Source organism: Uloborus diversus, chromosome 3 (assembly GCF_026930045.1).
Source record: "Uloborus diversus isolate 005 chromosome 3, Udiv.v.3.1, whole genome shotgun sequence".
Taxonomy (NCBI): Eukaryota; Metazoa; Arthropoda; class Arachnida; order Araneae; family Uloboridae; genus Uloborus; species Uloborus diversus.
This window is the reverse complement of record NC_072733.1, coordinates 193,603,552-193,628,304: the sequence shown is the minus strand read 5'-3', so window position 1 is coordinate 193,628,304 and position 24,753 is coordinate 193,603,552. Positions and strand designations below refer to the sequence as shown.

At 33.5% G+C, this 24,753-nt stretch overlaps 1 protein-coding gene across 1 annotated transcript in view; it reads left to right on the top strand.

Moving 5' to 3' along the window:
- The window catches only part of LOC129219109 (G2/M phase-specific E3 ubiquitin-protein ligase-like), a 104,977-nt gene that overhangs the window by 49,305 nt on the left and 30,919 nt on the right, over positions 1-24,753 (top strand). Inside the window, exons 4-5 of the mRNA XM_054853429.1 lie at positions 15,992-16,093; positions 16,743-16,867. Coding sequence (XP_054709404.1) covers positions 15,992-16,093; positions 16,743-16,867 — 227 coding nt within the window. The remainder of the gene's footprint in view (positions 1-15,991; positions 16,094-16,742; positions 16,868-24,753) is intronic.

Genomic DNA, 24,753 nt, shown 5'->3' with positions numbered 1-24,753 from the left:
TTTGAATAAAGTTTAAAATGAAGGGATATATTGTACCCTCTAATATCCCTACTATCCAATATTTAGGAGTAAATTTCACTCTGTTAAAAGTAGTTGCCAATAAAAAGTGTTCACTATTTTTAAGTGCTCTAACGATGTGCAAAGTTTAATTCAAATACATGATTAACACTAGGGTAGGGTTACTTGTAAGAGAATTTGATGTATTCGTGTAAGCAAGACTTCCAATAGTTAACGTGAAAATCAAAAATGATTTAGTTCAAGAAGAAAATATTTTGGGTGATTTGACATGAAATGACACCAAAATCACCTGTGAAACAGAGATGGAAGATATTTTTTGTTGATTCCAAAACTTAACACATGTAACATACCTACCGGTACACAACTAAGTCCTCACTAGGGCAAAAACAAAATTGAAAAAAAAAAAAAAAAAAAAAGAAGAAAAATTGTCATCATCCAAATGCTGTCCTTGGTTCTCATGGCTGTTTCTGCAATTTTCCCGAATCTGCCTACCTAAGCATTGTGCTTGTGCAAAATGTTCTACAAATATTCATGCATGCTTATACAAGCATGTTTGACTGTATGTAGGCAATTTGATGCTGTTGTGATGATGTTAAAAGATAAATCTCATCAACTTTTCCCTCTTCTTCCTGTTGGGGACAAACTACCCTCTAATTTTGGGCACTGGTTGCTGTGGCACAGTAGCACCAGCTATGTGGAAGACCTGTCTAGCAGTTTACTCTTTCAAAAATATTCAGTCTGGCTTCTGCTGTCTTTGAGACAAATCAAAACATTTGTGAGTATTGAGTTATTCATACTGGGTAGACTTGAGGCAGAAATAATTTTTAGGGACACTCAATCTACTGTTTAGTTAAAGAAATTCGTAATGTTGTGTGATACCAAATGAGTTCAAGATGATACGTCAAATTAGTCACCTTTTGTGAAGAATAAAACATGGTGTGAACTTTCTTTTTCTCTATTGTTCTTTTTAATGTAGAATTGCTTCTAAACCTTTAGCCTTATTTCTGACAGTTGTATTTGCAGTTAGATTTTTTTTTTATCTTTTGACAAATTAAGTTTATAAGTGTAGGAAAATCATGGTTATTGGAAAGATAAATTTGAACAACCTTAGTAACTTCCTGCTAAAAACCTTTAAATAATCTCATGAAGTAAATTTTCACTAAATGTTGAGTTGTAATTTTTAACAGAAACATCAAGTTTGTTCTGTGGTAATAGTAACATGCGACTGGGGAAGTTGTCTATCACATCCGCTGCTAAGCTTTTGTGTATGGTTACACTGCTTTCAATTGTTTTTTTCTGCCTGAATATACCTGTGAGCTAAGTGGTAGGTACAGGGGATCCTGAAATATAGTGTAGTGCTCAGTGGTCATCCTCTAATTTGAGTTATTTTACCCATTACCTGCTGTGGCCTCCCGACTGGTTTCTATTTTCTACTTAGATCCCTTTTGTCTCTTTTTCATATGGGCCAACCAAGCAGTTTATTTCAATCATCAATTGCAGAAATATTTTGACTTCTTTTTTAATTATTTGTTTCAACTGCACTAAATTATGACAATAGGATGTTGAAATTGGAAAAGCATTGGCTATTGGAAAGAAATTACAACTAACTTTAAATTGTTTAAAAAATAATAATAATACACACCATACAAAAGAAACACACACACACATACAAAAGGATTAATCCAAAAATATCACCCAAGAGACTGAAGTATTTGAAGATGAAGGACTACTAGACAATTAGGGGAGGTGTATTGGGCATTGTTAACAGGTACCACTGACCTGTGTGAATTCAAAAAGAGAATTTTCAACTGCAAGAAAGTTAAGCACTAAAATGAGTTTCAGGCTTAGAGACAGTTTAATTATTTCATTACGTTTTTTTATTATTAGTTTTTTATTATGACATTTGTTCCTTCACTTGATATTTGTTCACAATACGTTTTCACAAATAATGCAATTTTTATAAAAAAATATGAAATGTGGCAACAAAACAATACATTTTCGAGCATTTTTTACGAAATTTCAAATACCCGTACTAATACCGGTATTCCGGTATCATGTTTTAAAAATACCAAATACCGGTATTGCATTCCCTAGCACTGACTATTATTTTCAATACTTCTTATTTTTATTTTCTGTAAAGGATTGAATGCTCATTATTTTGCCACATTCCATTGAAAATTTCAGTTCAGTTGCATCTGAATTGGATCAATTTCAAAACATGTGCAAAACTTATTATTTTTCATTTTTACCAAGATTTATCTTCAATTTAGAAATATTTTTTAAAAATTGAATTTTTCTGAAAGCATTAAGGACATTTTGGATTGTTATAATTACTAGAAACGGCACAAATCAATTCAGGAGAAAATTGAGTAGAAGGTCTAACTGCACATATGTGTAAAGGAAATCAGTGTTCTAAGTTTGATGTTCAAGTCAATTGCTTTATCATGAATATAGGATTCTTTGGCCCTGGGGTCATTCTTTGGTCTTAACTGAGAAGAAAACATTCTGTGCTAACCTTCAGGAAGCAGTTTTTAATAAATTTAATAGTCTCCACTAGGGATTAGCATCAAGCATGCAGTGATGTATACCAAGTATTTTGATAGCTCTTCACAGGGTAGTTTTATTCACTTTGCTGACTTTTGTCTTGTAACCTTTTAAACTTTTGCATGTAGAAACAGTTATACATATGCTAAGAGTTTGTTAAGTACCTATTTATATGTAATTATTTAATATTTTGTGCAGAAGTATAGTTGTACTTCTCATTTCCATTAAAGTTTTCATTTTTGAAATTTCACAGTAACAACAACCTAACCTCAAAATTACAACCTACTTTGGCCCAGTAGCTTAAAATAATCCATCAGAAAGATTTGGAAAAGAAAAGCTTAGAGTAAAACTCTATAAAGAGGAAAATTAAGAAAAACAGGGAACTCTCTTTAATAAATACAGCGAGTGATTACAGCTTCAATTCATCTGCCACAGACATGGTTTTTACTGCGGAAGATAAAGATAAGCTGGAAGTTTTGTTGATGGTCCTAAAGATGTCAATACAGTTGCATCTACTCCTTACAAGTTTTTTTGGAAATTTGTTGAAAGTTAAGGAAATTTTTTAGTAGAATAGAATGAGTTCAGGTGTCCAGGGATAACATACCAGCAATCTTTGGAAGTGGTTAACAATTAAGGATCCTGTTTTCTATAAATGGTGTTCTGTTAATAAAATTATTCAACCTCCAAAACTAATGAAGTATGACTGTCTTCCATGAGCAAATTGTTCACATTTATAATCATGGGCGCCATGGGTGCAAGACCTTTCGTCTCAAGATGGATTTTCGTCTTGAACAAAATTTCCGATATGTAGGTCAGGACGGAAAGAAATTACATGACTGTCCTTCAGTTTTTACTAAAAAAAAAAGATTGTTTGAAAGATATGCTGTAATATAACTGGACCTTTCTATAACCACGAATTTACATCAACATTCTATCGATTTTCTACCATGGGCTTGTTTTGTTTACAACGAGCTTTTGGAGGAGTGGCTTTTAGACTCGCGCCGTTTGACTTTTTTTTGATTGCTTTGTTATTTCTAAACTGCATTGCATACCACGGAGTTGCTCGCTATTCTCGCTAATTTTTCGACTTGATCGCCTTTTGTGTCTATTTTTCACTTGCTATTTTCGATCATCCTTTCGTTTTTTTTCTTCATTTGCGGTTTTTTTTTTTTCAAATTTTACACGCATAAATGAAAATTATGTGCGCTCTTAAATTGTCTTAGAGTTGAATCTGAATCACCGATTGAGAGTGATTGCTGATGGGATGAAATGTTTACACCACATCAAAGGGCATCCACCATACCAGATAAAAAGCGAACTGTCAAGGATTTTGAAGATTTCAATGAGCATGCAAATTCTATATAGAAAGAATTGGAGGTAAATTTCAAGCTGGTTTGACAAACCAATGGGCAACTGTTCCTGCAGTTTTGACATGTCTTAAAAGGAGTCATAGAAGCGCAACTTTAGATCATCTTCAATGAACATAGCGGCACAGGATGGGGTTCGGGGTCCCCCTCCCCCTTCAAAGCTGAAGTATTCAGAACTCTGCTTTTGGTAATCTTTGGGAGACTTAAAAAGGAGGAATTCGAAGGTTTTCTCTCAATAAATGTTAGAAATTAAATTCTTCAAGCTTCAGTGATGAAAAGGGGGAACCGTAAATTTAAGTCAAATTTAGTGAACTTAGGCAAAAGAGTTTGGGGGGTGGGGTCTCTCTTCTTCGAAAATTTCTCCATGCTGAAGTATTGATGAAATACTATTTTGGCTATTTTTGAGTGAGTTAAGAGTTGGGGAACTGGGGGTTCTTTCTCGAAACATTTTCGTAATTGAAGTCTTAAAACTTTGGGTTGTCTTTGGTGATGCGGGAAGGGGAGTTGCTCTTTCAATAGAAAAATAAATCTTAAACAAACTTACACTGCCTTCAGTGTGCCTGCTTCACACAAGGATAAGGGGCTATTCCGCCACTCAGTCCGAAACAATTTTCGTTTTTGAAGTTTTAAGTCTGTTTTACGCTATCATTGGATGACTTAAGTGGGAAGGGAGTTGGAAGATTCTGTCAAAAGTTTCCGAAATTAAAGTATTAAAAAATTTAGGCGGTCATACATCATGTATCAGTAAGGGGACTCTCAGATTTAGATTATGATACCAGACTTAATAGGCTTAACATGTATAGCCTGGAGCAAAGGAGAGTCAGAGGGGACATGATTCAGTTATTTAAATTTATCAAAATGAAAGATGTAAATGGATTAAATTTTTGCGGGGAAAGCAGGACAAGGGGTCATTGTTTTAAGCTATTTAAATCTCAGGCTAACTTGGAAATCAGGAAAAACTACTACTTTAGCAGGGTCGTGGGCACTTGGAATAGCTTACCAGAAGAGGCGATAATGAGCAAGGGAGTGGATAGCTTTAAGAGGGCCATTGATCTTCATTGGGGACTAATTAATTTACTAGGACCAGCCTAGCTGGGCCCAGAGCCTGTTGCTGGTCGTCACATTTGTATTAGTATTTGTATGTAGGTAAAGGGGGTACTGTGTGTGTTCCTTGAAAAAAAATTCAGGAACTGAAGCCTTAAAACTCAAATTAAGGGCGTTGGTGGTGATCTTAGAGGAATGGGTTTGGGAGTTCTCTTTCGAAAATATTTTGATGCTGAAATATTTAAAACGCTTCTTTAGGCTGTATTTGACTGGCTTTTGAGGGATGTAATTTGGGGGCCCTCCCTGAGGTGAGGAATCACTTCCCCTATTGTTTTTCTTTAATTTAATGAATATTGGATAGTGTTCCTCGTTTAAAAAATATATCTACTTCACTGGGGGTCTCGGTAGTGCAGCGCGTCAGTCTCATCCACTTCACTGGAGCTGTTTTTTTATTGCTAACTTTACCATCTGCTATCTAAAAAAGAATTCTTTCACAAATGAAGACTGTGTGGGGGAATGGTGCTAGTTACCATAATCGCCCATACCTTCCCCCACCTTTCCTTCTTTTCTGGTTTGTTCGTGCTATCTTGGGTAGACTTTCTGATCAGAACTGATTTTTGTTGCAAAAGTGAAAATCTTATGTCCCAAGCTTACTGCAATAAAAATGTTTACGATCGGCAAAAAATAATGGCGGTGAGCCCCAAGCACTTTTACCCCTAACATCATCCAACGTCATCTAAAATTGCGTTTTTGGAACTTCAATTTCGAAATATTACCGAAGTAGAGTTCTTGAACTCCATCCCTTCAAATGCATTAAAAAAGTATGTATATGTTATGAAAGATGGAGTAAAATTTCGTTTTTAAAGCTTCAATTTCAAAATCTTCAACGCTGCAATTTCGGAAGAGCCAGCCCCCCCCCCCCTACTCTTTCTCCAATAGTTTTGAAGAATGCCCAATATTGTAATTTTGAGACTATCAGTTTGAAAAATTTCATGTAAGAGAGTCTGTGAACCCCTCCTTTCCCTGGACTTTACTAAAATGGCCTATCATTGTATTTTTTGAACTTCAATTTAAAAAAAATCTGGGGGAGAACCCCTAGATCCCCCCCCCCGTTATTGGCGGTTTTTGCATTTTTTGGAATGACGATATCAAAATGCATAACTATTACAATTTAACTGAGTCCATTTTGTTAGGAAAGACAAGCTTAAAATTCAGATTTAAACAGAGATTCTAAAACTGCCAAGGTTAAAATCTACAACATTTATACTCATAAATTTTTCCTTAAGCACGCATGTTGGGGGGGGGGGGGTCAAAATATTTTCTGTCTTGAACACATCACCTAACTTGCACCCATGATGGGCGCCCATATGCAAAATGTTAAGCGTGGAGAGGGCTCAGATATTTTCCCCATGGAAACCGATTTCAATAAAGATTAGAGTTATTAAAGTTTGACATTTTTAATAACTTATTCATTAATGGCTGGGGAAGAAATATTTTTATATTTTTGCAAAGAAAAAAGTACTAAAAGCAAGGAAGTTTTAATTTCTAAAAGGGGGGGGGGGTTCTTGAGCCCCCACTTGCCCCCTTATATGGGTGCTTATGATGTTTATAATGTTGTTTAATTTTTCTTGGGGGTAAATATGTGTGACACAAACTTATGAACACAACCAAGGTTGGATACAAGGAAGGGGTGATCGCCCCTCTCTTTAGGGACTGTACCTTGGATAAATTTTTTGGAATTGAGGTTCTAAAACGAAAGTGTAGGCCATCTTTGATCAACGTTAAGGAAATAAATCAGGTTTGAATTTCCCTCCTGGAAACCTTTTGGAAAACTGAAGTTCCAAAAAGTGTGATCATGGACTTACAATGATGTAGGGAGGAGGGGTTTTGAAGTATTCCACCAGAAATATTATGTAATTGAATTTCTAAAACGCAATTTTAGAATACCTCTACCAACGGAAAATGAAAGAACGTTTTAAATGTAAATAATGCGGCACCCCTCCCCCCCCCTTCCATGGGCTCTTTTATGCAAAATTTTAAGGGAGGGGTCAGATATTTTCCCCGTGATTTAGCAGGATATTTTCCTCATAGAAACTGATTTCAGTACAGATTAGAGTTATTAAAATTTGAATTTTTTAATAACTCATTCTGGAGAAGAAATGTTTTTACATTTTTGCTAAGAAAAAAGAACTAAAAGCAATATAGTTCTAATTTCTAAGGAGGGGGCTTGAGCCCCCACTTGCCCCCTTATATGGGCGTCCTTGCCCCCTTCCCAGCAGGTGTAAATCAGATACGTAATACAAGGTCAGTTAAAATATCAATCGCCCCCTCCTTGAAGAATTTCTGGATCCGCCTTTGAACACAACTTTTTCTTTATCTCTAATTAGTTATACAATGATTTTAAATAGGAAAATCCACCTTGAGCTAAAGTAACCCAAACACAAGGGTAACAATGGCCCAAATAAAAGACAATTCTAGAGGGTGGTTACACTTTGAAAAAAAGAAGATAACTCTACGAAAGTTAAATTAAGATGCGTTAAAAAGGTTACTACTGCTTAGAAATGGGTATAGTAATAAAAATATTGGGAAAAGAAGAATAAAAGTTCCAAAATGTGGGATTCTAATAATGATTTAAATCAAAAGTATTTTTTTTTTTAAATCATTGGTTTAAATCCTTTTTCAACTTTAGCCCTAAAAAGCTTCTTGAAAATTCTAAATTTCTCTAGTTCTGCCTTTTACTTTGTCAAGGAACTTATGCTAAAAGTTCCTCGACAAGCTCTCAAGACACTATGTTAAAAGAGAGTGAAGAAAAGTCATGTCAAGTGAGGTCTGTGGTGTTCTTAGATCACTGAGAGATAGATGAGGCATTCTATTGAGCAGCTATTGTGTGCGCTGAAGCAGGAGTAAAGGCAACAACTTGTGTGGCCAAGGGGAAAGATCAAATAATTTCGCCGCCATGTACCGTGTGACTAAGACCTTTAGGATTTTGGTATTTTCTTCCTATATGTCTCTATTCTACAGCTAGGATTAAGGATTTGGAGACCCATAGGTGTTGAAAGTGGTGGGGCCCCCTGACATATGCCTTTCATAATAACAAGTTGAAATAACAAAAATAAGGGGATCACATGGGAAATATGAGCCCACAAATTAACCGAATAACTTTTTATCCTTAAACAGAGACTTTGCAATGCAAACTTGGAAGTCCATGCAAGATTCATTCTCAAACAGGGAGTACAAGTGTCCTTCCCCGAAAAAATTTCAAAATTGTAGTTCTAAAATAGTAATTTTAGATGGTCCTCACTGATGTTTCGGCCTTCTTTTGTAACGTTAGGGTTTTGAGGAGAGGACCTATACCTTAGCAAATTTTTGAAACTGAAATATTTAAAAAAAAAAAAACCTGCAACTTTGATTTTTTTTTTTTAATGTGTTGGCGAAGGCTGAGTTCAAAGGGAAGGTTTTAGAGAACTCCTCCAATTGGAAAAAATAAAGTAAATAAATAGCTTTTCTTTTAATTTAAATAAAAATTTGTTGGCAGTCGACTCCCACTACAACGCGATTCAACTGACGCGAAATGGCTATAACGCAAACCTTTCACGAGTAATGAATTTATAACTAACACGAATTCGTCGTTCACAACATGAATTGTTTTTGAAGGAAGTATCGGCTTCGTTATTGGCTACTAAATACTGAATTCACAGATATTATTACAGCTCCTTAACATCACTGACAATGCAAGTTCTCACACCAAATTAGTGTACATAACGCGCTGTTAGTGCGTCAAATAACCACTCAGTATCTTTCATTTATCTTTTTTTCATTCTAAATATTAAAGTTGATGAAATATCATGGCATTTATATCTTAGTGCACTATTTCATCTAAAGTTTGTGAAGATGGAGGAAAAAAAAAGGGTTAAGATTCTCGATATGTTTGAACAACTATCAAACGTCGATGGTAGCACGACACAAGTATGAGTGAATCTACCATACCTAAAATTAAAAAATCAAAACCAAAAGATCTCTAAAAGTTCAGATCTTTAGTTTCAATATTGAAGCTTGCAGAGTAAGGTCTAAGCAAAGTAAATACTAAGAAAATGGAAGTTGCCCTTGTATTGCGAATTAAAGAGATGAGAAAGAGAGGCTGTTACCGTTAATAGAAACGTTATAAAAGAAAAGGCAAAGCAACCTTATTTAAAAATGTATTAGTTAACGATTTGAGGTCATGCCACATAAATCATCATCGTCTTCATTTTTTAACTCATAAATATTATTACTGTATCTACTGTGCAGTACTGTTATAGTGCAGCATTTTATTATTACTACATACTGTGCGTACCGTGCTGTTTTATTTAAGTCTTTGATCATTCATTGTGTGCATCTTAAAATTTTTCATGTTGAATAAAACACTTTTTTTAAATTTTTCAAATACATTAACAGTTCAGTTCTTTTTGTAAGAAACTGTTTAGGAATACTTTAAAACAGTTTGAGGGGTGTTTATAAGTGTCTAAAAGAATTTGTGGCTTGTTTCTAAAAAAAATATATACCTACATTTTTCTACAACGCAAAATTTTGACTTGCGGAGGAGTCTTGGACTGCATCCCTTGCATAAGTCGGGACTTGACTGTAGTTCTGAAATATATCTCGCCCTTTGTAGCTTAATATGTAAAACTACGCTTGATAAATTTAATGACAGAAGAACAGTTGAATCAATCTGACAAAGCTAAGCATGTAAGGTAACTTCTTGAGTAAGGAGATTTTTGATGAAATTTACCTTGTCGCTTCACTATAGTTGTAGAATATTGCTGGAATATAGAATAGTTTTCCTTTAATATATAATCCAAATATGTATTTCTTTGGTACATTTTGAAAAGTCTGCTTATTCACTGAATGTGATTTTGTTGAACAAACTTTTTAAATTAAAACATGAAAAGATTTTCCACTTTTTTCCACATTTTATGAAATTTAAAAATTGTCAGATAATAAAGGTCATTGTTAAAAAGAGAAAATCCGTAAAATAGATAATACTTTCCTCATTAACTATTTATTTTACTCATTTATATGCATTTTGCCCCACCCCCTTTTATTGGCTCATCAGGGATGGATAATTTTTTAGAACCCCTCCCTTCTCCGTATCTAAGGTAAATGTAAATAAATAGTATCTTGCTGGGTTCTTCCATTTTAAATTTTTACTGCTGACTAACGGATGATGTTCAGACACTTTTTTTTTAACAGCCGAAGGGAGAAAAATGCATAATTTTTATTAACATAACTGTGGACAATTGTTAAGCACGAACAAAACACATAAGGTAGATTTTAAACACTAAGTAATCAAGCAAGATGATTTTGTTCAAAGTATGATTGCATGTTTTAACTTTTCTTTTTTGAGCAATCACGAATTGCTTATTATCCTCACTTTACCAAAACTGATGTTGCTCTGATTGTTCAGATTGCCATGATGACGAGAAAAAGCTGTCGAGAGTAATATTTACTAAGAGGACAAGTTTTCGTCGCCATGGCTGAAAATCGTTTGCGTTCATTCAGTAAAAAAGCCAACATAGATAAGTTTAAAAAAAAAAAAATCACCTAAATACAAAATATCCGGATTACTGATTCACTTTATTTATGATTGATAAGAAATAAAAATACATAACGTTATACGCTGTAAATAATCTTTATGATAAGTGTAATGGTGATATTGGCCATAAAATATTTTATCTTTATTACTGCATCCTAACCATCATTTTTTTATGGATATGCCTCGTGTTACCTATTCTAGAAAATCACCCGTTATAATATGACTGGTGTAAAATTTCTTGACCATTTGCATGCCACTTGTAGAAGCAAGAAACCCCTACATGTAGGATCCTATTGCAATTCACCCATTGCAAAATAAATAATTTGAATTTAGTTGCAGAAAATTCAAATAAATGCCCAATTACTTCTACCTTTTTTTTAATTTTACCTACACGAAGCGACATTTAAAAAAGAAAAAAGTAATTCTCAGCTTGTAAGAGAAAAGAAAATGTTATGGTTGGTTGGTTAGTTTGATTTTTATGGCGCAAGAGCCCTTAAGGGCTATACTGCGCCATGAAAACGTTATGACTGAAATTTCAAAAAAAGAAAAAGCCGAGGGGGAGGGGATGAATAAATAAAAAAATTACTTTGCAATATTACAAATTATTATACCTTTTTTGCTTTTTTTTTTTAGTATTTTTTCCCAATGTATATTTCTTTTACTGGCCATAATAAAAATTACAGTTTGCACACGTGCAAGCAAAGTACAGAGCTTCAACTATTTTACTATAATGCAGTTTAAATTGCAGAATAAAAACCCCCCAACATCCAGGGAATAAGACCACATCGGAAGTGTCTCCATGTGCATTCAATTTTCCCACTTATTTACCGATTCAAGCAAAAGAGAATGGGATACTAAAGCAATCTATATGATGAATCCATCGAGTCTTGAACAAGTCATAAATTTTGATTACTACTCCTATTTTTACACCTGCGTTTTGCTTTTGTTCGAATTTTTTTCACACGGCCATTCACTCCCAAATTCTGGTTCTTATTTCATCTCTTCTCATTGATTCTAGGAAGCCGGCTCAGGCGGCCTGGATCAAAAGACTGACCACTTGGGTAGTACTTTTGGGGATCCTGGGGTGTTAAGTCATTTGGCAGCAATAGCAATGGAGAAAGATGGGAAAAAAAGAAAACAGTTGGGGCCTAATTTTTTTTTTTTTTTTTTTTTTTTTTTCGAATTTGAAAAAAAGAACTTTTTTCAACTTTGCTAGGGGCTTTCATTAAAATCTTGGCCCCCATAGGCACCCACCTAAGTTGCCTATTTGGTAATCCGGTCTGGTTCTACAGGAGATTTCAACTCTTCAACATGCCTTATTACAGTGAGTATAACTGCAATCTAAATCACATTTTTAAAAACCCAGAAAGCCACATGTTAGAATACAAAGCGGAAGAAAATCATGTATATAAATCAACTAAATTAATTACCGAAAAATATTTAAATATACAAATGTATCACTTAGTAAAAAATATCAATGAATCCCAGAGTACACCAAAAGTACACTACACAGCAAATGTGCACTGAATTAATTTTGTTTAAAAATAAGTAACTGGAAAATAAAATAATAATTTTTTTTCTCGTGTGTTACAATCAATTTTATTAGCAAAACATTTTTTCTCTAAGCAATTACAAACGTGGAAGATAGCATATTTGGATAATGGTATTCGAAAGTTGAAAGACTTATATTGTAAAGTGAAGATTAATTTAGATATAGAATAATTTCAAATATATTAGAATTTCAATATTCACATTTTCAGTAACTCTTAATAGCATTTTGGGTGTAATTCCCCCCAGAAGAGTGTCAACTGAGGGGGGGGGGAGGGTTTGTTAAAACAATCGTTATTATTTGAAAATAATAATAATTTTTTTTAAATAAAAACCTGTTTTTCCCCCTGTCCTGCAAAACAATATTAATACTTTTTTCATTTCACCAATGTGCTATGAATGCACTTCTCTAAAATCAGCCAATCTCTAACTTGTGAAATCTAATGAAAATTGCATTTCATATTTCTTTTTGGAACTATTTTCGAATTCTGAGTACAAAGCATTAAAAATGGGTCTGGATCGAAATCCCAACAGACGATATCCCGACATGGTCAAAATTTTGACAAGCCAGAATCCTGACATGGTCAAAATCCGGACAAGCCAGAATCCCGACATGATCAAAATCCCTGCAAGCCAGAATCCCATCAGGGTCGATATTTAAATAAATACTAGCAGCCTTCGATAGGCGCCTCATCCTCGCCACAAATAGATATGCTCAGTTTTTATCCTACTTTCCCAGTAAAATTTAGAGAAAAAAGAAAAAAGCATGATAGAAGGCTTGATGCATCTTAAAATTATCAGGGGAAAAAAAGAGTTAAAAATAAATAAAATGAATAGATATAATAGATTTAAAATTGGAAAGAAGGGTATTGAGATGGGGGAAAATGTCTGTCAGTCTGTCACCCTTCCCTCTCCTCCCCCGTATTAACTTTTAAGGGAATAGTCCCGATTCGAACAGTTTTGTTTGAAAGATCTCCGCGAGGACACCACATTCCCCTATTTCGTTTTTTGATTTAAATAATTTTTTGTTCAATTTTGAACAGTTCAAAAACACTTACCATTAACCCCCTACTGGGAAACTCAAGAGAAATATAAATCCCGAACTTATATATATAAAGGTAATTTTGCTTCAAACTAACTTTGTCTTTGTAGGAAAATTTTTTTAAAGAAGATCATGTATCTAAAAAATGTCTTTTTGATTGGAACTATTTTCTGTTTGATTTCAAACATTTCAAATCCCTTAACATTTGTGCTTACCACGAAACTGAAACTCAGTATATATAGAGAGAGATCCCGAACTTAAACTTTGCTTCAAACAAATTTTGTTGGAAATCGCTCTTGATGACCAACTCCTGACTCCGATTCTTAGAACTTTAGGGCAATTGATGCCGAATCCAACTCTTGTACCCAAAAATTAGTCAGAGTCTGACTCTGACTCCGTAGCTTTGGCAAAAATTCAGGCACGGAGGGGAAATGACTGACTTCGATTCTTGGCAATTTAAAGTCGTCGATGCGGACTACGACTTCCTTATCCCAAAATAAATCTGACTCCGCAAACATTGGCAGGATTGCAGACTTTAAGGGAAAATGACAGAGATCCAACTCCGAGTCTTTGAATTCAAAATATTCGACTCCTGAATCTGACTCTTATACTCCAAAATGTGATTGACTCCGCCTCCACAGCCATGTTTTTTACTTTGAAACATTTTTCCCTTTTTTTTAATAACAAAAATTATTTCTTTTTTTTGACATGTAATGTATTTACTTTAATGAGCTTATTATTTTTCATTATTTTTTCTTTTTGAAAGTTATTAAAGATTTTTTAATGGAAAAATATGTATTAATTGCTTTCTTGAAAAGATTGTACTACTTTATTTGTTCGTTTATTTATTTTTACACATCTATTTCTTTAGATGAGTGAGGTATACTTGATATTTTTAGAAATCAAGCTGAAATGTTAAACAGTTATGTTTGAAATAATGCGATTTTAGCTAATTTTGAGAATATTGATCTGATACTAGAAAGACAATATTGGTATATGGGAAAGTAGGCTCATTTAGTTCTAGAAGGAACTTCTATTCAAAAAAAAAGGTTTACATATTACTACACTGATGTCCAAAATGTTGGTCACAAACTTAAAATCTGCAAAAACTTAAAAACTATTCACTCTCTTTCCACGAAATTTGGGGCAGAGGTATATTACAATGGGAGAAAGAAACGTAAACATATCAATGTAAAAAAATTTTTAAATTGGGATTTAAGAAGCAGAGTACATCAAAAAGTGCAAAATTATGAATCAGAAATGGAGTGGGACCAACGTGCACTGCTATACAAGCTTTACAAGTAGCTTTCATACTGTTTTGGGATTGCACCCGTGTCAAGGTTTTGACCTTGTTGGGATATTGGCAGGGCTGCCGAGTAGGAAGAAAAATGACCGACTACAGCTCCTACAGGAATTTTAGAGCCATTGACTCTGACTCTTTTACCCCAAAATCAGTCTGACTCAGACTCCCCCACTACTGGCAGAGTTGCGGACTTGGTGGGAAAATGACTTACTAAAACTTTTGAAATTTCAAATTTTCCACTCCCGACTCCGCAGCTCTGAATATTAGACAATCGGGATTTCGACCCTGTCGGGATTTTGGTTTCTTGTATTTTGGCCTTGTCCGGATTCTGACTTGTCAGGATTTTGACCCCGTTGGGATTTTGGCTTGGTGGTATATCGGATGTCAGGATTACATTCGGATACCATTAAAAATATGTTTAGTATTTCTAAAATCTTCTCGATTATTCAACGATCGAATTTAAAAAAAAGAAATCTTCGCTGAAATGCAAAACTATAAACAAGGTTCAACACCCAAATTTGGGGGGGGGGGGGGAGGAATGCAGTGCGTTTTTTTTCCCACCAACATTTAATTTATTTATTTTTGAAAATTTACTTTGTGTTTTGGAGTTTTTTTGCAATAGATAAAATATATAAAGGAAGATAGACTGAAAAATACTTTGAAATACATTACCGTTAAAAACTTTTAACATCATTTTTTAAATTTAATATTTTATCCATTTCCAGTAGGCATGAAAATGAATTAGTAAAAAAAAAACTATCTTGTACTATAAAAAGAAAAAGAATAAAGAAATTTCCATTCACTGTAAAGAACGCTACTTAGTTTCCAAAATGTGTGTGAAATACTAACTCTATTTCTCAATGAGCATAACTTTTAGAGCCATTTTTAAATCGGCATAACTCAAACAACTTACTGTAGAAATTGAAAAAAAAAAAAAAACTTATCCATGAATCAGTAAACTATGTGCTTGTGGGTGACAGGAAAAAAATGTGCCAAAACATTTCACGCATAAGGTAAAAAATTAAAATCGACTACTATTAAAATCCCTACAAGAGTTAGTGTAGCTCTGGCGAAAAGTCTTCGGTGGAAGAACGAGGTCGTGTGATCTCCCCTCCTTTCCCCTGCAAAGATTCCTGCGACACGCCCACTTCCCGTATCTATGTCTCAATGATCTAAAGTTGCTTTAGTGTGGAGGTGCATAACCTGCATTCCAAATGTGACCCAGGGTGTAGCTATGTGCAGCCTGCAAATGCATTTCAAGTTTATTTATTTATTTATTTATTTGAAAACAAAAATGTTTAAGAAAATATTTATTTCCTTTTTTTTAAATTTTCAGCAAAGTAAAAGTTTTTATTGTATTCTAGATACCCGAAGTATTAAGAAAAATCTACCAAAGGTTAACAAATGACACTCACTGAAATGACTTCGTATTCAAGTTTGACTGTATAGATTTCAGACACATTTTTAAAATTTTTCCCTTGTTCTTAAAATGTAATGAAACAAAATAAAAATGTATTAAATTAAAAGAACTTTAAAAATACTTTTTCTTATAGTTCCTTGCCAGTGGATTGAGTCAGAGAGGTAATCCCAACATAGGAATTGTAGGATTTATGCTACCTGACTTAGAGAAAGAAATATCAAGGGGACAGAAGCTTGTAAGTTTGTGTGTGAAAATTCGAGTTGATTTTAAAATCAAAATTTTGTGACTGTCAATTTAATTTTTGAGAAGTCTTTAATTTTAATAAATTTAGATGTATTTGTTACATATGTCATGCAATGTATCCCTTTCAAAATTTGTACAATAACTTCATAGGGATTTTAACATTGGTCCAGCATTGATATCAGTGGACTATTAACATTCTTAGCATTTACAAAAAGGTCTAAATGCACTTTTGAATTACTGTATATACTTTCTGACAATTACCATGTTGTAGCTTTCATTCTGCACAATGTGTTCTCAGGAATTGCAAATATTTTGTTTCATAAATTGAATTATTTATTTTGTTTAATAGATTTTCCATGACTATTTTGTCCATACAAACTTGACTAAATTGCTCATCTGATTTTTTATTGCTTAAAATTGCATTATTTGTTCAAATGATTCCAGTTTTTAAATTTCACTACATTTACTTGAAATGTCAGTCTTATGTGAACTTGAAATATTTAAGTAATTATTGTAATTTTATTTTCTTGGTTCTTTGCTATCCTCTGAGTAATTTAATAAAATTATTCTTATGACTCACTTGTATTATGATTACTTAATCCATTATTTATTTAATTATGTTTTCATTTTGTTATTTTTAGCACTGTTGTTACTGTAAGAAAAGGGGAGCTACAATTGGCTGTGTAGAAGCTAAGTGTAAAAAAAGCTTTCACCTACCCTGTGGAATAAAAAATGGCACCTTGCACCAATTCTTCAGTTCATTTAAGTAAGTCTATTTCCTGAATTCTAAAAATATAATAACATTTCATAATGTTTGGAAGCAAATTTTATAAGATATTAGTACAGTGGAATTAGTTCGAGTGAGTACCATTGTGTGTAGGGATGATTCAGATAAAATCAAATAACATTGTTTATTTTCCACTTCCTATTTTCGTTTGGTGATGATGAAATAAGTGAAATGTGATGAAGGTATGCATGATAACGACCTGTTCTGACAAGAGCCAGCAAAGTCCTTGCCCTCCGCAATAGGAAAATAACATCCCGTGACTACTGGGACCTAGAGATGTACACCTTCTCTCGTGCTCTTCCAGGGGTCCGCTCCCCCTTTCTTGGCACAGTGCAGAAATTGAAAGAGCAGAGAGAAACATAGGCGGATTTATGGGGGGGCGGAGGGGGGCAATGCCCCCCCCAGTCTTGGGAGGACTTTATACATAGTAACAATACACCTTCCAAAATCTTAAAAGAAAAAATTATGATTTTTTTCTTTTTTCAATAGTTCAGAAGCGAAAATGAAGAAAAATAGCGGCTGTCCATTTCTAAATGGTGGGGGGGGGGGGGGGAGAAACCATACAATGTATTACAAGTAGTAAAGTGGTCAGTGGGATGCTGAAATGTAATAAAAACAACTACTTCGAACTGAAAACCATTAGGGCAAGTATATAAGGGTCATTCTCCAGAAAAGGTAACTTTTTAATTCAAATATTTTTCAATTTCAAAGCCTTTTCTTTTCTTATTTTTTATTCTTACATGAAAGTGTTACCTACTAGAAGTAACGACAAACAATGGCCTAGCAAGGTTCCAATAATTTTACTCATAAATAAAAAAAATTAAAAAATGCTTTGTTCACGGAAAAAAAAAGAAGAAAAAACTTTTAATGTTTAAAAATTGTGGCTAATTTAGTATCAAAGTAGTAATTTTGTTAATTGTGCAAACAATGAGCTACTTTAATGATTAGTGGGACTCTAATGCTCTCTTAATTAAAGTACAGCTTAATTAGTAGGTTTCCTTTTAATTAAAATGTGTGTTAAAAGTAGTATTTAGTAAATTTGAGACTGGCAATTTAAAATTTTGGTAGAATACCTAAGATTGATGTATTTCCCCTCCATCATTTATTTTCACTTCAGAAATAATGACATTGATGAGGCCTGTCATAGAGGTGAGGAATTTTCCATTATTATTGGCCTAATATGGATACATTTTTCAAGGAAATATTTTTTTTTCTTCGTTGCTACAATCTGTACGTGTAAAGCATATGAAAACATGTTCACTTATTTTTTTTTACATTAATTTACATCCCTGAAATTCAAGTTCACGGAGGTGAGAAGTCACAGTAACCATACTTAGTTTTTAAAGCAAAATCTGTCTTCTAGTTTTTCGACAAAAATCTCACAACTTCTTTATGGCTGAAAGTAAACAAGGGGGCCCCCTTGTATCATGGAAAATAAAATTTGATGTCAAGACTGCCACGTGTTAATGAGAAATGGCATTTTGTGCTTCAGTAACGGAGGTGAGAATTTATTGTGTGACACAACTCCTTATCCTATAAAACGAACTAAAACACAATATTAAAAATTAAATATACTTAAACAATTGGTATTTAAGTCACTTGTGAAAGGAATAATAAATAAATAAGTATATACTTTTAATTAAACAAGTTATAAAGCAACATAAACAGTCACACAAGGTGTGTAACATGCCACGGAGGTGAGAATTCACATGTTGTGAACCAAAAAAAAAACAAAAAATACTAAAATAAAAATTATTATTAAAAAATTGTTGGCAGGTTTAAATAGATATATTTTTGATGAAATTAAAAAGCATTGTTATTGTTAGATGAATTGTTCCTTAAAATTTTTACTGTGAAAGGCGTGCGACTCAAAAGTTACACTTTTTAAAAAATGACTCATAAGTGAAAATATCGACTGAACGACCTATGTATTCAGCAGCAATACATGAAATAATCAACGACTATTTCAACAAATTAGAATCTCAAATAAAGATGAAAAAAAAGAAAAGAATGTACTTGAAAAAATACATTTCATTTTAAAGTGCTTGAAAACTTTGGAAAAGTGTGGATACAAACCATAAATTTAAACATTTATAACAAATGGTAGGGGTTAGAGGGATAGATGCCGAAGTACAGTGGCTCCCAAAAGTCTTCGTACACCTACGACTTTCAACGAAATAGGCCCTAATCCATTGGTTAGAATTAATATTTCGGAATAGGTATTTAATTATAAGATATATGAACAATTTTTAACAAAACTACATAAAAAGTTTTTAAAAAATATTAAAACTTCATTTTTTTAAAATAAAAAACCAAAAAGTGCCGGAAATTTTATCTCACAAAAGTCTTCGTACACTTTATAAAATGTCTATATATTATTGAATAATCTAACTTTTGATTAAGTTATTAATTAGTAGAATATCATGCAGTATTCATAAAACCTTTTAAACGTCTGGGAATAAATTTCATTCTTTTTCTTTCTTTTTTTTTTTGCGTAATTTCTGAGTAAGTGTTCAACCACACTTCGAGTCGTACTGTTTCTAGCTCTATTCTCGTTTTAAAGCCCCATTTTCGTAATCTAGCCAGCCTCCTCTAAATACGTTACATTCAGTTCAAATCAGGAGATTGAGGGGGAATTTTCTAAACTTTAGGAAAATTTTCGAGGCACTATACGCAAACGTTGAAAACTGTATGCTTCTTGTCGTTATCTTGATAAAAAACAAAGTTGTTTCCAATAACAAAATTTTTGGTTAAGAGTTCGAAATTGGTTTTTAGAATATTTAAAGGAACAGCATGATTCATTATTTCATCAAAAAAATCCAAACTGAAAAGTCCTAATGCTGATATGCACCCTCACACTAGAACATCTCCACCGTCCTGATTAACCGATCCAACTAAGTTCTTAAGATTAAGTTCCTAATTTTTCTTCTACTTACAATTAACCAAAAATGTTAAATTAATTTTTTTTCTGTAAGTAAGACATAATTATAAAACGTTTTGAGCTTATTTATCATTGATTTTGCAACGAAAAGCGTAAGCTTTCTGCGTTTCGCTGGGCCAAGAAAATTTCTGCAGGAAGAGGTCCCATGTAATCCAGCTAATCAGAGAACTTGGCGAACAATTTTAGGTGAAAATTAAATGTAAAAATTTTCATTCAACTCTGCGGAAACTTTTACAGCACTCAAATGTATATTTTTCATAATTGTTTTAACTGTAAATCTCCAATCACGCTTTGTTAACTTTGCCGGTTGACCTTTTCTTGCCTCGTTTTCGATCCGATTCCTTTCTTTAAATCATTTTATCAAGCACTTTACTATAGAATGAAATAAAATAACTAGTTTAGAGACATTTCAAACCAATTTACCGCTACTCTGAGGAAAAAATTCAACTTTCGAATGGCATTTTCGGTTTTTTACGAATACCAGCCATTTTACAGTAATAAGCAATATATTAAGGAATAAATAAACAAAAAATTAAAGCCAAATGACTTATAAGGGTCAATACAATGCAAAAATATTAATAAAACGGCATATGATAATTTTAATCATGAATTTATTTGAAAATATTTGAGTGTACGATGACTTTGTGGCGTGTCATTTCTCTGTCTCTTAGTTTTCAGACCCATTTCAAAAAGAAGATCCTTCAATATTTTGAAAAAAAAAACGAATGGGTTATATTTAGAATGACATAGGAATGATGTGAAAAAATATTGGACTTTATATTCGAATTCAGTTTTGAGTTATTTTGGTTTTACTAAAAAGCTTCAAAGTGTACGAACACTTTTGGGAGCCACTGTATGTTAAATTTTGTTCCTTGCCTCATTCTGCATCAAAAATGCAAAAATCATGGTTCTCACGTTTCTGTAACATATTAATTGAGATAAATTGTTTTGACTCAAATGTTTCATATCTTGCTGTTTATTTAATCCCAAATGCAATGCATTATTTTGGAAATTCTAATATACTGCTTGCTTTTATCTTGCTTCGAATGCATATTGTTAATCTGTTCAGCACGAGAAAAAAAAAAACACTCGTTTTCTGCACTGCTTGTAATTGAAGAAAAAAGTTGTTGAAATTTAAAATCAATATATTTTTTTTTCTTTTAAACTTAAAGTAATTGTATCTTACGAAGTTAGAACAATACTGTAAAACTGTAAAATCTATTACTAAATTTCAGAGACTGAAAAGGGCAAATGAAGCCCAGAATAGTTTTAATTGTTCTGGAGTCCTTGAAATGGATTAGACGAGTTTTTGAAATTCCGAAGCAAAGAGTGCTTCAAATTTATTTCTTATCAAGTGTATAAATTATGAATTATTCAAATGAGCAGCATGTTACTCTCTTGTTACCTATTTTCCAAATCTGTACACCGTTTCTTTTAAAGCACTTTTTACTATTGATCATTTTGTATTTAATTCATTGTTGTATTTGCGGGTGGATTGAAGACGTGATCAAAAACTAATTGAATTGAACCGACAGCCGATGTAAGCAAATAACAATGCATAACCTTCTATTCTACCTTGCTTTTTCTCTCTGAGGACTGCTGTCACTCATTTGCCAACACGAAAACAATTTTTACTTTGTATTGTCATAATTCGCATAAGATTATTTTGCTATTTTTTTCTGAGATTTTTGTGGTTCCAATTACCCCTTATAAGGCTTAAAAATGCAGAATTTCATATCTATTTTACAAAAATTCCTCCGGGAGGGAAACCCCCTGACCCTTTAAATTGGGGATATTCTATACACTACTTAAAAGGGACACTATTTGCCAGCATATACCAAATGTATAATGCATAATGGGGGGGGGGGGGTTCGGGGCTTTAAAATATGGCCTTTTTTGCCACCGACAGAAAAGCTGTTTGAACTACAAAATAGACTCAAAACCTGAAATAGCTTAGGGTCACATGAAGTCTAAATCTAGCCTTGATTACAACTAATATTGCTCAAAAAAAAAAAAAAAAAAAAAAAAATCCTGCCCCCCCAGGAACTCAGTCCTAAATCCGCCTATGGAGAGAAACATGTTTTTTTGATGCATTAACTATTAGTCCTTGTCTCCCCCTGTCATCAAAACATAAGATCATAAAGTATGCTTAAATTTTCAAAAAAAAAAAAGAACAGTCACCAAATTTAATGAATTTCAATAAGAAATGGAAAATATCTTTCAAACACATTGCAAATTGATACCCAAGAATGGTAATGAGATATCTTGCTAGTTTATCTTTTTTTTCTCGCTAAGTCTTTAAATTTGGCAACTTCTCTTACAGTTTTGATTGACTTAAGGCCTTATAACTCTAAAATGGGGACCTGAGGGCAAATAATAACAAGTTTAAAAACACAGGCCTACATGTTTTTTGGTGTTTTGAATTTGATAAGTGTCGTTAGCTAATATGAGTATGCTGATTCTGAATATGAATTTGGTTTGTGCCCATCACGTCAAGATTTTTCACAAAATTAAAAAACCATATGAGATATTTTGTATTAAAGAAAAAAGTACCTTGTTGATATTTCCTAAATTGCATTGCAATTATTTCTTTGAAATCTCCTACTACTGAGAAAATCAAATGTCGGTCACCAGCAAAACCAAACATCCACTGCCAAGAAAGGCGAAAGGAAATAAACACGCGACTGAGGACAGTTTGCATGACAGAAAAAGTCACCCCTCTGTATCTCCCAGAGTTGATTTTTGGTATACGTAATCTGTAGTGACTGTTGAAGAAGCCTTGATACATCGATATAATATACAGTGAAACCTCTGAGCGACCACCCCTCCATTCCCCAAAATTTCGGCTTTTGAGAGGGGGGTGGCGGCTTTAAAGGGTTTTCATTATAGTTGCAATGTAATTCTATAATACACAATATATGCAAGTCCAAAACATAAATGAAGTTTGAGACCGTTCTAAAATGAAAATAGTATATTATTTAATTATTGTTTACATTTTTCAAAGAAAGGATACAATTTGTGACTTAAGTTTTCAATCTTCTCTAACAATTGTTTTCAAAATCAAATTAAAAATGTTTCTTGTTGCAATTCAAATGTTTTTCAATTCAAAATGACAAATAAATTGCTCTAACGAATTTATTTGTCATTGCATCTGAATTTTCAATGACTTTATTATCTCCAAAATCACTTCAGTTGAAAGTTTAGTTTGCTCATGATTACAAAACGTATTAGTAAGTTGATTGTCAGAGGCTGAATTATTGCCTGAAAGGCATTAAAATGTATTTGCTCAAAAGCCGTTAATAAAACACACTGTGAACTGATTAGTTAATTTAAACCAATCTTAAACTAATATTAGATTTCATTGAAAAATGCTTATTTTCGCTGACGCGTTAACCAGAAAATATTTGTCTCAGTCGGCAGTGTAATTATCAAAGCTCTCAATTGCTGTTTCAAGCTGGAAAGAATTTGAAATCGTTCTCTATTAATTCTCTCTTCAATATTTTCCATATTCATATTGCTCAGAAATTCATTACGTAGTTTGAGATTCATAAAATGATCTCCGATAGTGTTGTTTGCAACCCAGATTACACATACACACTGACCAACTATTAAAATAAACATGAGTGACATTTTTACTCCAAAATGATCAAGATCCGATTAAAAACCAATAAGAATTTTAAACTTTGAACTAAAAAGCTGCAGATTAGAAACAGAAAGTGAATAGATTTTCCTGAAAAATGGAATGGGCGCATCCACTCGCCAGCTGTTCAGAAGGATTGAGTGGCTGTTGCTAGGGGTGTTTTTAACATAAAGTCTATGGGCTAAAAAATCCATGCCGCAAAAAACTGACCGTTGAGAGGGGTGGCCACTTACGACTGGTGGCCGCTCAGAGAGGTTTCACTGTATATGTTTATTTCATTTCAGTGCCATGCCAACACTTTTTCATTTTCGCATCTGTCGACACCAACTTGATGGCATCGGTAATTGTTTACGAAATAGTTAGCGTCTCAGTGGCAGAAACTCCGTGACATGGCGACGACGTAGCGGACAACGAAACCCTATCGCAGGCAGCTCTATCCGAGCTAAAAAAAGAGAAAAGGTTGTCCGCAGTGGAAGAAAAAGAAAAAGCTATCCCCAACTGTCGGACATAATGAACTGCTGACGCAGGGAGAGAATGATCGCACACGTGATTGTTCTTATTCGCCTGCCAGCCTGCCTGCTGCACTTATAAACCAAAACAAAAAAAAAATTCAATTTTTATTTTTCACAAAATGAATTGGTTTTTCATTAATAAAATGGACCCTGTAAAAAATCCTGTACAGACCCTTGTTACATAGCCAACGCATGGTTGGAAATGTCAGGTGCCCACCAAGGACAGGGGTGGGGGGTCATCAGATTGTACCATTGAAACTTTTAGGGGGAGGTAATTTGAGAAAGATTTTGGTCTCAGTTTGGGGAGGGGGAGATCTCGTTCTTGAGAGGGGAGTGTTTCAAAGAATTTAGGGAAGCACGCCATCATCTTTGGGGGGGGGGGGCATCTCCTGCCTTATTTTTAAAATAATTATTTAAAAAAACTCGTTTATCATTTTTTTAATTGAAACCACGCCCGAAATTTTGCAGACAGATTATGAAGTTCTAAAAGCTTGTCGCAGACAGCTGCAAAACTTTCTGCCACTGGGCTTAGCGTCAGTTATTCGTAGCATCAAACTGTTTTTTGTTTTCTGAGTGTTTAGTTCATCATAATGCCATCAAGAAAGTAAAAATAGTCCTGATACATTTTGTTACTTGTATGGTGCTTTAAGGATAACAAAGCATCAACGAAACATAACAGTATTTATTAAGAAAGCTTATCATGCTTACTTCGGTGTAAAGCTTGGTGATCAGGACAAACCTTGGGCTCCACACATAGTGTGCTTTCTGTTTG